The sequence below is a fragment of the Schistocerca serialis genome, chromosome 10 (assembly GCF_023864345.2).
Source record: "Schistocerca serialis cubense isolate TAMUIC-IGC-003099 chromosome 10, iqSchSeri2.2, whole genome shotgun sequence".
Classification (NCBI taxonomy): Eukaryota; Metazoa; Arthropoda; class Insecta; order Orthoptera; family Acrididae; genus Schistocerca; species Schistocerca serialis.
In genome coordinates, this window is record NC_064647.1 from 51,277,016 (window position 1) to 51,294,431 (window position 17,416).

Genomic DNA, 17,416 nt, shown 5'->3' on the forward strand with positions numbered 1-17,416 from the left:
GGATTGTTTCGTCACCCACACGTTAAAAGCCACTCACAGCGGCCGCACAGTGTTGCGTGAGCTCCAATACTCAGTAGAGCTGCCGGTCGTCGATCGTCCCTTTTTTTCCCTTGTGAACTTCGTATCACGCGAGTGCATCGATACACACACCTCGCGCGCGTTTTCCATCGGAGGAGCCGGACACTGAAGCTGCCTCCATACTTCCCTGTCAACTGCCTCCCGTGAGACTCACAGGTAAGTGACGACGAATATTTCAGCTGTCGCTGCACTTAGAACAACACTGAACTTTGCGTTGCACCTGTTGTCGTAGTCTTGACTTATTTGTACACTTGCAGTATAACACTACCACTAATACACACTGAACAGTTATAAGAATTATGCACGTCGCACTGTAGTGTGCACCTTCATACAACATTCGTACACACTTCCTTCGTCGATAGCGTTCATTTACAAAACAGTCAAATTTGCAGGTTTCCTCCATTGGTACAGAAAGACTATTCTACTTTTTACAAAAGATCACATACGAGCTAATATTTACAATTAGTGGTTACTCCTTTGGTCGAGTCCAGTGAACAACTGCTTTATGAATGGACTCTTTATATCTCAAGGTTTACTTTCACTAGTGAACCTAAAAATATTCTTTCAAACTTTCTTTTAACGGCTCATCTCCTCATTATGAAAACTACAGATTTCGTAACAGTCGTTGCATTTATTCTTTAGTGCACCCAAGATCATTTTCTACTGCCACGTAGCATGTCTACTATTTACGAGTACCCATTAACAAACATTACCAAACCTAGCGAAGTTCATCGCACTACGTGTGTCATTTCTCATAAGCACTGCTTTGTTTGCCTTGAAGCACACGTGCCTTTTACAAGTCGACCCTTGGTCTGGGTTAATGAACCAGGATCAAAAGGAACGGGCACATGGAAAATGGATTTCATAAGAGGAGTGTCTTAGGAGATATTTTTACAATAAAATCTGCACGTAAATGAAATTATCATTATAAACATAGGCACATATATAAATTTTTAACGTCTTTCATTACAGTATGCTTTGCTACTTCTACATCTTAGTCTCGTTATAGTCAGCAGTAAGTTTAAATATCACTGCATTGATTGTTCTTTAGATTAGCCTTCAATTAGGGTATTGAATGGTCGCTAGATTACAGTACAAAACTTCTGAAGACCTTTATTTGGACTTATTTATGATACAGGGGGGCTTGCTATGTGGTTGTTTAGTACCTTGATTCTACTGAAATCAATTCGTCAGCTAACATTCCTCATATACTCTTTAGATTGGGACCCAGCGAGGTGGCGCAGTGGTTAGACACTGGACTCGCATTCGGGAGGACGACGGTTCAATCCCGCGTCCGGCCATCCTGATTTAGGTTTTCCGTGATTTCCCTAAATCGCTCCAGGCAAATGCCGGGATGGTTCGTTTCAAAGGGCACGGCCGACTTCCTTCCCCGTCCTTCCCTAATTCGATGAGACCGATGACCTCGCTGTCTGGTCTCCTTCCCCAAAAACCAACCAACCAACCATCTTTAGATTGGGCTCAGATCACAGGGAAACAGTTTACTCTTATAGCAATTAATGGCCTCCTGGAGTACTTACGCTACATTATTCATGCTTCATGGTTTGCCTCTCTTTTTGTACTGTAATTCAATTAACTTAGTTTACTACAGCTTGTCGTCTACTTGCGTGAACACATGTGGGTTACCACTTGTTTTCTCATTTAACAGCACGCTTTAACTGAAGTTTAAACTATTTCCTCCACTCCTGTTCACTGTCTGGACGTTTTGAACATGTATTTTTTTAAGCAGGGGGGCTTAAGCGTTTACAACAGAACTTCAAGTACTTACATTACTAAAAATAAAGCTATAAATCTTCTTGTACCTTGAGAGCTTATTTACGCACCCTCCTCCATTTCTCACCTTTACATATTTATATAGCTCCAGGCAATCACCTCGCAAGCACTTTTTTTTTATTGTATACTAACTTAAATTGAAATTCTTTCTGCAACCTTAATTTCCTGCTTCAGCTCGTTGAAGAAATATCAGTTCATGTACATCACTATAAACAATTTTTCATACTTAACATTTAATACTTAAAGTTTCGATGTAGCAACCGTTACCATTAACAGTTCACACAAGGACATTTCCAGTACGCAAGAATTCATTTCCACGACAGTACTTAACCACTACCATTATAAAATTTCTTCAAGTCTTGGTGGTGAAATAAGCCTTTTACTCTCCCCATAGCCGGGTCAGTTAATAAATAACTCCCTATGTGCGATTTCCTTAAAATAAGGATATGTTGCCACTTGCGATTTTTCTTACATATTAAGGAAGGCTTGAAATGAGTCTTAAGTAATACCTTTTCACCTACATGGTAATTTACAACCTTTTTTACTTTTTTTATCATACCCCTTCTTCCTTAATGAAAGGCGCTGCCTCTAATTTTCCGCAGGATGTTTAGTCTGTTTGTCATTCATGGCCGTAAGTGTTTGTTTCGTTTCATATTGGTGCTGGTTATGTGGTACAAATGCCGGTGTAAAGCGTTCAAATCCACTGGGTGCATTCAGTTGTGAATAGAATACTTGTGACGGCTGCTGTCGCCCGATCTTTTGGTTGCCGGCAAAACCATTTCCTTGTGAAGGAAAGTTCGCATTTGGTGCCGTTTGAAAATTGTTCCGCGGTCCTCTATACTGGGAAAAGTTGTTCTGATGCTGTGCTGGGTGGCCTCCGCCTTGCCCATGCCACTTGCTGTTTTTCGACCTATAACTTAGATTGTACACTGGCCCATTTGAAAAATTACCACTCGTTTGTGGGGAATTTCCATACTGCTCAGGCACAGAATTAAAGGGTGGGTTTCCGTACTGATGTTGTACCTGGTGGTTGTAAATTGGGTGGTATCTCTGCTGATTACTGTAATAGGTTTTCTGCTTCCGTTTAAAGTTATTGCCGTTTGTGTTTTCATAACGGCTGGCAGGTTGGCAACAGCGGCCGCAGTAGCTCGCTCTCTCCTTCGGCGCATTGTTGTCCACGTGCGATGCAGTCTGCTGGCTGCCAGGGAAGAATTTGCCGCTGCCAACCTTGGAGCGCACATCCTCGCTAATTAAATCTAGGGAATCCAGCACAGAAAGGAATGCATCCGTGTTTTCTTCGGACACATTTACTAGTTTCTCTATGATAGACACAGGGAGTTTGCTTTTGAGAATCGTAATTACGTCCTTGGAAGTAATCGGAGAATCCCAGAATTTAATTTTTGCTAGATACTTCTCGAAGTATCGCCGGAGACTTCCATACTTCTCATTGAAAATTTCCGCACCATACACCTCCTTCCTTAATCTCGGCTGTACCCCATTACACCAAAATTTTGCCAAGAACATTTTCTCAAACTCTTTATAATTCCTACACGTGTCTACCATTTCCGTTCCCCATAATGCTGCATCACCGGAAATAAATCCAGTGACGAACTGAATACGCTGCCTGTCTGTCCAGTTCCTGGGAAATATGCCGGAAAAATTCTTTAGGAACACGATAGGGTGTATTTCGCGCTTCTGCGGATGAAAAACAGGAAAAGTGCGATGCCTAATCACACTTTACTCTTGCATTAAACTCACAATTGTGGGCGGATCATTTACTTTCCCCACTCGGGGCTCAACAGGACTGTTGTTTTGGATGTGATCAGGCGGTGAACCATAAGGAGTTGATGACATTCGTCACCGTCTAAAGAGTTGTTCCCTATAGTTTGCGTATGCGTGTGCGGATTTTCTACCCAGTTTCTCAGCATTCTGACCTCGTCCACTACTTGCTGCTTCCACTCGGGAAGATCCCGTGTAAGAAGTGTCCTTCGAATCTGTCCCAATTCAGAAACCACTGTGTCTCCCGACTTACCAAGAGCAGCTAAGATTGCATATGTTACATCCTTGACAGTCTCCCTAAGCTCCTCCCTAGCCTTCTTTTCGATAAAAATATCTTTACCCTTTATTCATTCACCGTAGTCTTCCGACAATGCCTCCGTGTGTGTTTTCACGGTGCTCTTAACCTGTTCTTCGATGTTAATTGAGTCTATCTGCCTCGACAGATCCTCCACTACACCTTCGATGTCAGATACTGCATTTCTAACTGAGTTTATTTCTTTGGTAGCTGCCTGAATTTTTGTGTTTAATGTTCCAGATACTTCAGCTATTTCACTTTTCACCTGTTTCTGCATTTTCTGAATTTGATCGCTGATCTTAGTTTGCACCTCTCCCAACTGGGTATTTAATTCAGCCGTTTTGATTGTGGCTAGCTGTGTTTTTACTGATTCGCTTCCAGCATCTAATCGGGCGTTAACAGTCTCGTTTTGTGTTTTTACTGATTCGCTTACAGCATCTAATCGGGCATTAACAGTCTCATTATGTGTTTTTATAGTCTCATTTACTGCGTCAAACTGTTTTTTCAGCATTTCCATTAACGCACCGAGGTCATTTGTAGCTGCAGCGGGAAGAGTTTGGACTTTAGGGTCACTTTCCTCTGTTACAGACATAGTTAGTTCAGTTTCCACATGGGAACCTACCGTTCGCGATCGTAAAGGGTATGGAATACTGTTAACGTCTTCACTCCCGTCTCCTGTTGTCACATGTCTGTTTACTATGTGCCATTTTCGTCAGTAAGTCACGTGCTGCGCAAGGCTTTCGTCGTTTGTCAGTGACGTGGTGAGTCCGCTAAGAGCACCGCTGTCGCGTGAGCAACAAATGAAATTCTATCTGGCGAGAAGACAAGATGGAACCTAAACATTTCAGACAAATGAATGAAGATGCTCTTCACTGCAAATTGCACGCACTATCCACGATGTTGGAAATGTAATACAGCTATTCTAACAATGGAAAAAATTATATTATCAGACTACGAAAAATTTTACTTTGAAAGATAAAATAAAGCAGATTTTCTATAGTGGGAAGGAGATAGAAGGGATGTGGATTGACTTGGAAAAGCAACGTTGCTACTGAAGCACTACACTGCGTATGCAAAATTCTGACTTACTTTTTGATGGCTTGATTACCGCTATGTTGTCTCAGAAAATTCGCGTCTCTTTTCTTTTCCTTCCTCTCGGTAATTAAACTGCGTTATTGACCAGCATATTTTCCGTCTTTCTCTCAGAGGGATGACGTGTACATGAAACGACAGAACATTTATTAACACAAGCACATAGAAAATTTTCCAAGTATTTGAACTAATTTTTTGTCAAGTCCCTGTTCGGGCGCCAAGTGTGATGTAACAAAAAAAATGTGATGTTGTTATTCAGTGGAAAAATTGGAAATTGAGATTTTGCCTACTATTTTATTAGTCGCAACTGGCGTAAGAATCATGGATTGACCATTGTCATAAAATATTGCATTATGAAATGTGAATAGTCTTTACTTGCAGTTTCGCGTGGCTTGAGGCAGTCACAGCTAGAGTGCTATTTGATTAAGAAATTGCATTATCGTCTTTCTAATTACTTCATGGTCGTAGATACGATCATACCCGGTCGTGAAGTTATTCTTATGACAAAACAATTTCCTAAGGGACCAGAAAGTTCTTAAGGGCGCAAAAACAACTGTAACATCACACAAAAGGGAAATTCAATATTAAAGGTGATGCAAGAAGACGATAAAACAGTTTTCTTTTTGTCAATGTAACACGCACATTGGACTGCTGATCTTGGCGTCTGTAATCTTAGCAAAATGCATAATTAAAATGAAAATAATACTGAGGAGATGATAGGAATGTGCACTGCTAAATGAGTCAATATTTCCAGAACAAATATTTATTATAACTAAAACATATATCGTACCTTAAGCTTAGTACTACAATGACGGTAGATTCTTATGTCCGTTTCATGTCCACTGAGCGCTCTTTTATATAGACAGCCATTGTCCTCTTTGAGTCGCTCGTGCGTCGTCACGATAAATTATAACAGTTCTTCTTTCTACACTTCACTCAAACTTAGACATAACACGTTTTTATACATTTAGTAAAAATTAGATCAGACTGCCACAAATCTGCGTCCGTTTTACTTAAGAAAAACAGTACAAGTGTTTAGCGCTCAAGGCTTCATTTGTTCTCTAGCGAACAAAATAGTGAAGGATCGCATATCTATCCGTATTCTTCTGTTTATGTTGCCGCCCAAAGACGACGAATTACATGATTTAGGAAATTCCACCATCGCTGTGCGACGCCTTATTATACAGTAATCATTCTTCATTAACAAGTATTTGCCTTCTGGCTGAAAGTATTAACTATATGCTGTTTTAATGAAGCCAAAAATAGCGAATATCACAAGTTGCATCCAAGACAGCAACTTCAAAAATCGACACGATTGTTGTTAACATAATCTTACAAGATATCTTCATTTACCACCTCACGTTATGTGATGTTAAATGTGTGTTTATCTACATGACTATGTTGCAGAAAGGTGAGTACACCACCCTCTAGTTTGGAAAACACTTTTATTCCCAGACGTCTTCATCACGTTGGATGGAGTTACAACATTTCACTAGTTTCGAATCTTGTGACCTATTATGGTCTTAAAAATGTATTATGTTGGACGGTCAGATAATACTCATCTTGGTGTCTTGATATCTTGATTCAATCGCAGCATTCATTTTACTCGTAATGACACATCTTTTCTCTGGGCATCTTGTTCGAAGACGTTCTCTGGAGGCTGGATCTGTCTCGCATATACCATTGGGTCTACTTCTGTTATCAACAAATCACGAACCACATACTGTTCGAGGGGAACATGAATGTCATTCCTCACTTGCTAACGCAAGGGTCGCATTTTACCACTATTTATCATTTCAAAATGTCCCACAGAGATGGTATTTTACGTGTTAGCACAATTCTAGCACAGTACGTTGTTCAGAGGCCTAGCGTGAGAGATAGGGGAGAGAGTGGACGTGATACAGGATTTGGGGTAGACGTAATCGGAACGAGGCGTTTCTCGTTGCGGTGGCATCTTCTGACGAAATTTCAATCACCAACTTTCTCCTCCGAGTGCGAAAATATTTTGTTGACGCCGAGCTACATAGGGAGAAACGATTATCATAACAAAATATAAGAGAAATAAGAGCTCACACGGTAAGATATAACTATTCGTTTTTTGCACACGCTGTTCGAGAGTGGAATATTACACAGTTATTGTGAAGGTGGTTCGATGAACCCCCTGCTAGGCGCCTAAGCGTGATTTATGGAGTATCCGTGTAGGTGTAGATGGGTTGGCAGCACTTGTTCATTCCCACCTCCATTGCTGCTAATAAATATTTGTGGTCAAAGATGCAAGAATTATTGAGAGATCTCCAGGAACAGATGCACTCCGTCTCTGACTTGTTGCCAAGATGCTTAGAGACTCTGATTACGGTACTTGAAGAAATCACGTCATAATGACTTCTTAGTGCATTGTACACGTCTTATACAGTCGTGTAAACTTTCTCACTGGTGTATTGTCATGTTCGTGAACTGTTGGGTCACACTAATTATAGTTGTAATAGATGTACATCTGTTTTATCTGCCATACCGACAATTGAACATGTGGGAACCCGTTTTATCCTGCGGCAGGCTGTACCTGGGCCCAAAGTTGGTGGTGCTGGTGGCACACCCAGATGACGCGCAGCACATCCTGTTGACGTCGAAGCTGGTGGACCGAGGCAACTTCGGCACCAGCGCCATGCGGACCTTCGTCGGCGACGGGTTGGTCACCATAGATGCCGTCCGGTGGAGGGTGCACCGCAAACTCATCAACCCCACGTTCCACTCTGAGGTGAGTCAGCCAGCCGAGGTAAGGCAGCCGCTGAAAGACATGCTGAGTTCTGAAAAACCCCACAGTTATCTCTGAGGCGAACTAACTACTTTTATTTGTACAAGCTAGGCGGTTTTCATTGTTTGTAGTCGTGCAGGGTAGCCGTGCGGTCTTGGCCGCCTTGTCGCGGTCCGTGCGGCTCCCCCTGCTAGAGGTTCGAGTCCTCCCTCGGGCATGGGTGTGTGTGTTGCCCATAGTGTAAGTTAGATTAATTAGTGTGTAGGCTTAGGGACCGATGACTTCAGCAGTTTGGTCCCACAAGACTGCCACAAATGTCCAAAATTCGTTGTTTATAAGGACTTATAATAACGCGCGAAAGAGGCAAGCAGAAATGAAAAAGGAACATCTTGTAGGAATAGCTGTACATGAAGATACTTTTATTCACACCCTACAGAGGCTGTAGGTTATTTAAGATCGAAATCTCAAGCTCATACTTCATAGGACTGATACCGTTCAACTATATTGTTATTGTCTTGTTCATCATATCATATGTGCAATGCATAAGCATGGACTCCAAAATAAAGCACTCCGTCTTCAGGCCATCGGGACCATCCGACCGCCGTGTCATCCTCATTGAGGATGCGGATAAGGGGCGTGTGGTGAGCACGCTGCTCTTCCGGTCATTATGATGGTTTTCTATGGCCGGAGCCGCTACTATTAGGTCGAGGAGCTCCTCAATTGCCATCACGATGGTGAGTGCACCCCGAAAAATGGCAACAGCACATGGCAGCCCAGATGGTCACCCATCCAAGTGCCGGCCACGCCCGACAGCGCTTAACTTCGGTGATCTGACGGGAACTGGTGTATCCACAGCAGTAAAGCTGTTGTTCATTCCAAAATAAACAAGTTAAATTTTTTATGCCGAGAACCTAGTCACTCTGGTCGAGATGAAAAATATTACGTTGGTGCATAATTTCTTAGCGCTTTTCTTTTGATCTTGGGTATTAGTAAGAGCTTCAGCTGTATTCGGCCCTTTATTACTGTCCCATTACTTGTTCTGTGGCGCTAAAAGCCTCATCTTCAGTTGACACATCATTAAAACATTAGAGCGGAAAAGCTTGGAATCTTTTTTCCCCAACATTCGTTGTCTGTCAAAACAAAACACCGCTAAAAGACGGTATGCCATGGATTAAATACTGTCAGATTCCAGTATAGAGGATGGGTTCGAAACAAATCGTATCACAGTGATTGCTTCTCCGATCTAGGTATTCCAATTGCTATGGGATTTTTTATCGATTGTTATTTTTTATTTGTAGTTCGCTGTTGCTATTTGAGTTTACATGTTATCATTTCGTCATTCGGAGCTGTGGATGCTTTAGAATGGGGTATTGAGTACAGAAATAGGAACATTTCCGACATGTATTACAACAGAGGGATGACAGCTGCGGAGTGAGCTAGAAACATTTTCAGCGTGTATGTGAAAAATACCATTGGATAGAGAACGATAAGGAAATGCTTTACTCGTTTTAAGGAGGATCGTTTTGACGTGAGTCGACACGTTTAGAAAGATCTTCGAGGTTTGATGAAAATCGTTTAAACGCATTAATCCGCAATGACTCTCGTCAGTGTACTTGAGAACTGGCAGATGTCGCAAACTACGATCATTCCACCGTCGTGCGACATTTGCATGCAATGAGGAAGGTTCGGAAATCGGCTGTGTGGGTACCGCGTGCTCCTAGGCAGCATTGCAAAAATCAGCGGTTGACCATTTGTACATTTTTACTTGCTAGTCATCAATTGACTTGTGAACAACAGTACTCTTGACGAGAAATTGTGGCCCTATGCTAAAATAAGGGAAATACAGGAATGGTTGAGCCCAAACAAAGTAGTAACTCCTCATAGAAAGGCCTGCAACCATCCGCAAAAGATAATGTTACGGATCTGGTTGAACAGCAGCTGTGTGGTGTACCGAGGTGCAGCCGCCGCTGCTGACGACAGCCTCGCAGGCGTAATCCGAGAACAGGGGCCAGCAGTCGGCGCGACTCCACGATAGCGCCTGTCCGGGCTGCTAGACTGACGAGAAACGCTGAACAGAAATTGGGCAGGGAAGTCATTCTGTACTCACATTATTCACCTCATCTTTCGCTCTGAAATTTTCCGCTCTCTATCGAGAAACTTTCAAGGAATCTCGTTTCCGGATGAAAATACGCTCTGAACATGGCTTGACGACTTCTTCACCTCAAAACCAAGTGATTTCTACAGTCGCGGAATTAAAACGTTACCTCAGCGTCGACAGACTTTTGTAAATAGTGATAGAAAATACATAATTCTTGACTAAAGTCTCTGTTACGTGTATCTGTTTGTTAATTAAACTTATGGGAAACGCTACACAAAGATCCATTATTATACACTGCTGGAAAGAAATTATTACACGTGGAAAGACGACGTCGATTTTGATCCGATGAGAGCATATGCCATCTACAGAATAGTAGATGCAACGATAATGGTTTAAACGTCGGCCCACCAACAGATAGTGTAGTTGCACAGCTACCAGAGGGCCTTCTGTGTCCACGGGCGCCGACACCATGGGACCTGAGGGGGGCCGAGCGGGGGGAGCCCCTCCCCCAATAATTTAAGAAAATTATTAGTTATATTATGCTTTGTAAAAACACAAAATTATGTCGGTATTTTTTATTTTCCTTGTTTTACGATAGTTACCTTTTAAAATACATTGAGTAGTGAGTTAAAACCAATAATTATTACGGTAGTAAGCAGGTTAACTGAAAACGAGTGGTGTGAATCATGACAGTGTTACGGTGCTGCGGGAACACTTGGAATTTGTCCCGGTGCGCGAAACTTTGGGTAAAGTCTGGAGCCGGTGGGCCAGCGCCGCGGCGCCTGGAACCCTCCGCCTAGCGTCGCCTTGACGCTTCGAGACACTACGACGCCTCGGCTATATTAAGCCCACCCTGCTGTCACAGTCATTTAGTGTGGCTAGTTTCGTTCAGTGCATGCTGCAGACGTGTTTAGTGTTCCGACTTAAGTGTCTAGTGGACTATTTTATATGACTTGTGAATTAAGTTTGCAATGGATAAATCTGTAACCAAAAAGTCGCGTTTGGATGTTGATGATACTGCGAGTCAACCTCCAACAATTATTGTGTCGTCAATTGCTTCATTGTCTTCAGGCGAGAACCGTTCACAGCCGAAACCTGGACAATCCGCTAAGGGAAGAGCATCTCAGAAGTCTTGGTTGATCAAATAAACATGGCTAGAATATGAAACATCTACCGAAAAAGGTTTTTGCAAAACATGCAAAGAGGCAGATGGTAAAAATCTATTACAATTTTCTTCAGAAAAAGAAGATGCATTTACTTCCGTAGCGTTTTCTAACTGGAAAAAAGGCTTTGGAAAAATTCCGTCTTCATGAAAATACTTTTATGCATAAAGAAGGTGTTCTGAAACTAAATTCTATCACTAACCGAAGTGTGGCCTCCCAATTGAATGAACAGTGATATGAAAGAAAGACCGTTTAGCTCTTGAGACAATTTTGACTACCGTGCAATTTCTATGCCGACAAGGAGTAGTAATTAGAGGGCACGAAGATCTAAACTCAAATTTTTTTTAATTGTTGGAAATGGGAAAGAATGACATACCTGAGTTTAAAGATTGATTAGGGCATTCGGTGTATAAGTGGGCCTCCTGCGATATTCAAAACGAGATCACTGATCTATTAGCAAAGTCTGTCTTCAAAAAGGTACTGGCTTCAATCAAGAAGACTGAACATTTTTCCATTATGGTTGACGAAACAAGTGATTCTTCGATTCACGGACAAGTGTCATTTTGTATTCGTACTATCAATATTCCTTAATCATCAACGAAGACTTTATTGGCTTATATGAGACCCCCAACACTGAATCACAAACTCTTGCTGTATTTTAAAAGACGTTTTTGCTCGTCTCGATTTGTCAGTGGATAAGAGGACAGTGCTATGATGGTGTCTCGAATATGAGAGGTAAGTTCAAAGGACTAAAAAATTTAGTTTTGGATATACAAGATAAAGCATATTATGTGCACTGCACTGCTCACAGTTTAGACTTGTCAGTTGTAGACAGTCTCCACCATCTTACGTCTATGAGAGATATTATGGCTTTAGCCAAAGACTTAATAAACACCGTAAGGGAATCCAACAAACGGACGGGACTTTTCAGAAGCATACGATGTGAGAGCGCCAACGACCAAGCTGGTCTACGACCGCTTTGCCCGACTCAATGGACTATGCGAGCTTGTAGTTTCTTGAGCATACTGAAAAAGTTTAAGAACTTCCAGAGTTTTTTGAAACATTTTCTGGAGAGGACAAAACAGAGGCAGGTTACAAATGTGCAGGCTACCTCGAGTCAATATTACAATTCAAGATTTATTTCATTTTACGCCTTATTGCCGTGCAGTGAACTGTGTAGAGCAGGCTCGTCCAAACTGTGCCCCTGGGGCGCCAGCGCCCGCGATCGCCCGCGGCCAGCGCCCCGGGCGAATTCGTACGTTGCTGCAGTGGCCGAGCCGTGCCGCTTAGCTGGCTGTGCGGGCTGCCCGAACGCCAGCCGATACACATGTTTGTTCGCCCGTACCCCTTCGGGCAGAGGGCGTCTCACAAGTGCTTCAACTAGAGCTGATTGACCTACAGTGCCATATCCGCCTGAAGGACCGCTTTCTTATGCGTAAAACTTTGGATGACTTTTACAGCTGTCTTCCACGAGAGAAATATCCTCTATTGCACAAGCACGCGGACAAAGTTCTCTCAATGTTTGGTTCCACGTTTATTTGTGAGCGCTATTACTCTCTTTTAAAGCTTGCTAAAACTAAGAACCGTTCATTCCTTGGCGATAAAAATTTGACCAATTCTTTGAGGTTAGCAGTCTCGCAGAATATTGTACCAAGCCTAGACAAAATCGTTTCCTCGAAAAAGAAAAACGTGTAAAATGTTAATTGTCTTCTTTAACAGTGTTGACTGTAAGAATTAAGGAGCTTTATAACCTTAATTCTATTTTAATAAGTTTTCAAACTTGGTCAGTTAAAATTATTACGTACAAAACAGCAAATTAAGGATCCGATTTCTAAACTCTGAAAAGGGATACAAAAAATTGTAGCACGAAGTATAACAAAAAATACTTACTTGTAACTACTAACAGTAAGAATGAGACTCTATATCCCGTTGTAATGACACATTCCTATGCAGAGACATACAATATCTTAAAAGCTGCGCCAAAGATAAATTGAGAGGCATGTATATTATAATCTTTGTAAAGTTCACATTGGATTCTCTTTTGTTTGATACTCCAAGGAGCTAAGGGACACTTTCGATTGTTGCCTTGTGGAAGATGGACGTGAGTTTTGGACTCTGCGGAAAGGCAGCCATATGGTTGGTAATTATGGTTTGTGCGACGAGCACAGCAAGTCTTATTGTGTTGTGAATAAAAAATAGTGAAAAGTATCGAAGTGTTACGAAAATTATTTATAGCGACGTAGCATAGTATTCCTTGGTTTCCACCGTCTTCGTGAAGTGAACCGATGCCGACTCATGATGGTACACACGGTCAACAAAGAGAAGAACATCGATGGCGACTAATGAATTAATATTGTGGCAGAAGGACTAATTCTACGTGTAAGGTGAGGACTCTGATTAAATCAACAATGACGTGGAATTTAAAATGTAAAATGTTTTTTATTTATTTCGCCACACTGGCGACCGCTGACAGGGACAGTGCTGGTGGAACAAAGAGTAAGTACTTCATTGGTGTGCTACAAATGTACTTGTACTAATTACTGTTTCTCTGTTACATGACGCACATGGAAAATGACGAATAAGGTGAAACAATATTAACTGTATAAACGGATGGCACAATAACCAGAAGGAACAAGGACAAGGATTTACAAAACTAACGTAATCGTGAGTGACGCAACTCAGTCGGAATTAAGGTAGGAAAGCGCAAACGCATGCAGTGGCTGCACCTTGGCTTAGCTCCACTTAAAGCAGAACCTTTTCCTGTCCATATTAAAATCCTGGTAGTGTTTGTGGCAACACACAATTACACTTTGATAATTACTTTTTTATGTTCAACAATCGCAGAATTAGAAGACGTAGTGCGCCATCTTGTAAATTTCCGACGCGCAACAAATAACAATCGCGAGATATTTTTATTCATTCAACTGCGAGAGAATTTAAAGATTTAGATTAACAGTAAAGTACAGATAAAAATAATATCTTCACAATGGAATCGAAGAACTTTAATTTGACAAATGTTCATGGACACGTCACCGATTCTGACAATAGTGACGTAAATGATGACGCAATTAGTTTTTCAGCACAACATAATGTAGAAGTAAATACAATTCAATTGTACTCCACAGGGGTTAACAATAACGAACCACTTGCAAATGAAACCTTGTGCACAGTCGATGAAGCATCGATTACCAGATCAGATGAAAATATTTCGCATGAAATCAGTGAACCTAGCCCGGTTTCGATTCAATCAGACCGTGGCAGAGAAACAATGGCAACAAATAATGGCATAAATACAAACACACAAGCTTCGTCAGTTACGCTTGAGGCATTATATAGTCTGATGTCAAACGTGAGCGAGCAATTATCTGATTTAAAGATGAATCACAACACAACGAACACAAAACTGGCGAATCTAGAAGTCAGCCACAACACAACGAACACAAAACTGGAGAATCTAGAAATCAGCCACAACACAACGAACACAAAACTGGCGAATCTAGAAATCAGCCACAACACAACGAACACAAAACTGGCGAATCTAGAAATCAGCCACAACATGACAAACACAAAATTGTCAAACATGGAAATTGGGTTCCAACAGCAGTTTTCAAGTGTAAACACGCAATTTGAAAACATACACAGACATTTCGATCAACGCTTAAATAAACTCACCAATGAAATCGATCAAAAGATCGAAGACAAAGTCATCAAAACCGTCAATAGTGTATACAATGTATTGGCAAATGACTTAGAAAAGAAATTGTCAGATCTTACAAACAAACAGGAACAGGAACTGTCAGAAATAGTAGAAACACACAATCAAACACAAACCGTACAAAAAGAAATACATGAAAACGTACAGGCTATTCAATTACATTTAACAAGAGTACAGTCCGCATGTGAAGAAATACCTGACCAAGTTAATAAAGTTTCGGTTTTCTGAAACAGGAGACTCGACGTATCAACGCGGACATTATCAAAATAAATGAAACTTTAGAAAACGGTAATGTAAATGAATCAATAACTGACCGGGAAACAAAACTTTTTGAAAAATTAGGTAATGAAATCAAAGTAGCCGAGGACAGAATACGCAAGGAAATTGCTGGCAGACTGAATGTTTCAAATGACTTGCCTACGTTAAGCAACAGGCAGCGCGACACTTATTCGCCCGTGCCAGATTACGATGTCAATAACGCAGAACATCAGGCGCCCAGTCCGGCGTATGTGCACGCACCGGCACAGGCAAACAATGGCTATTCGCCAAACGCGGTGCTGCAACAGGCAGTAGGTGTGTCGCCTTGCATCTCGACGATTCTAGTCGATGAGAGCCTGTTGAAACATAGACAGTTTCCAGTTTTCTCCACAGAATCCAGAAAAACTCATCCAGTCGTATTCGTAAGAGCATTTAAAAATGTCTTACCAAGAAACTGGACTGAGGCACAGAAGATTAGATAGTAGGCTTCACACAAGGCGACGCACCTTTGTGGGCCACAGACATGGCTGAACAGTGCGTCACCTACGAACAATTTGAACGGGCTTTCTTGGAGAAATATTGGTCTGCTGGGGTCCAAGAAAGACTGCGCCGTGAAGTATTCAACCCACAACCGTTCAACCTAAAAAAACGGCGGTTTGAGAAAGTATTTCGAAAAGTACTTGAATAAGACGCGCTATTGGAACAATCCAATACCGCACGTAGATGTTCTCAAAATTCTGAAAAACAGACTACCCGCGAACTTACGCGAAAAATTGGTAACCATACCGGAGAACGATCTTGAATACTTTCTTTCCGTGCTTGACTCAATTGATCTAATATACGAAGAAGAGCCGAGCACAAGTAATCGGAATGAATATTCCGGAACCAATCAAAACAACGGTAACGGATATCATTTTAATGGCAGTGGACAAAACCCACACAGTTGGCATCCGTATGCGACAAGGCCAAATAATGGAACCTGGAATTACGGAAATCGGAGGAATTCGGCGCCACAGAGACGTGAAGACCGAAGGTACAGTACAGATTACGGTCCACGCCGGTATGGAAATGATAGAAATCACGTGAATGATTGGTCAGGCCCGCGTGATGAAAGGCGGCACACAAATGAAAATTACAATAGTTACAGTAATAGGAATGATAGACCAAGGAGGAATAGCGACGGCCGGTCGCAAGAAAATGTTGCACGCAGCGGTCCGGAAACTAATTGGCGACAGAATAACCACTCAGTACACTTTGTAGATGTAACGGACAGTACTGAAGCAACGCCGTTGTCTCCCCCGGTAAACAACAATCGGTCGTAATGAGCCCCCACCGGCCGACCGATTTGACAACAGGGGGCACAAACAAGCACACATTACATCTTAGACAATTATTTTTAAGATATGATCAGGATGCGACCGTAGAAGATGATCTATGTGAAGAAGAGATGAAAGCACCGGACAAGGGAAGTGACCTCGTGCAGGCTGTAATAACAGCAAAGATAGGAACTATAATTACCAACGTAATTGTAGATACAGGCGCATCTACGAATATTATTTCTAACAGTTTATTTAAAGAAGTTTCGAAAGCATTAAAAGTACCAGTGTTGCCAACAGAAAATTGTAAAATCTTGACAGCTGTAGGTAATAAGTCAAAAAGTATTAAGTGGCAGACGCAAATACCTGTTACCATTAGCGATGTCACGATAAACTGTACATTCTTAATCGTTGACAAGTTAATCGTCAATTGTATTTTAGGCATGGAAGTTTTCCGGCAGTATAAAGTGAACATCGACATAGGCAGTGGACTTTGCTATTTCCGAGTGGGCAGTCGTAGTGTGAAGGTCAATCTTGTAAGGTCAACAATAGATCGTAATGGCCAATTACAGAAACAAGCTGAAGTAAAATTAGTTTACCCACAAGTTTTATTGATAGATATTCCTTTCCCCGAACAATTAGACACGGAAATAATTAACGAACAGGCCGCCCACGAGAAGGTAGGAAAATCCACTTGTCTTTCAGAAACTCAACAAAATGAACTAGCAGATCTTATTTATGAATACCGCGACATTTTTAGAAAACAGCCAACAATAATCAAAAAGTATGAATACAAAATGGAAGTCTACCCACATAAAACGTACTGCCATAAATCATATGCGATACCATGGGCAAAGAAGGAAGCGGTTCGCAAAGAAATAGATAGAATGATTCTGTGGAAGGTGATAGAACCTTCACATTCACCGTACTGCAGTCCCATCCTTGCTGTTAGCAAACCTGACGAATCAGTCAGATTAGTACTTGATGCGCGGGAAATTAATAAGATCATCGTACCAATATGCACTAGGCCGGAGAACTTAGATGAGCAATTGCTTAAATTTCATGGAGTGAAGTATTTA

General features: G+C 41.6%; 1 protein-coding gene and 1 pseudogene across 1 annotated transcript in view; one reads left to right on the forward strand and one right to left on the reverse strand.

The window, feature by feature from the left end:
* The window catches only part of LOC126425143 (cytochrome P450 4g15-like), a 168,074-nt gene that overhangs the window by 68,141 nt on the left and 82,517 nt on the right, over positions 1–17,416 (forward strand). Inside the window, exon 3 of the mRNA XM_050088090.1 lies at positions 7,589–7,790. Within this exon, the coding sequence (XP_049944047.1) occupies positions 7,589–7,790 (202 nt within the window). The remainder of the gene's footprint in view (positions 1–7,588; positions 7,791–17,416) is intronic.
* Positions 8,541–8,658, reverse strand: LOC126425392 (5S ribosomal RNA; annotated as a pseudogene).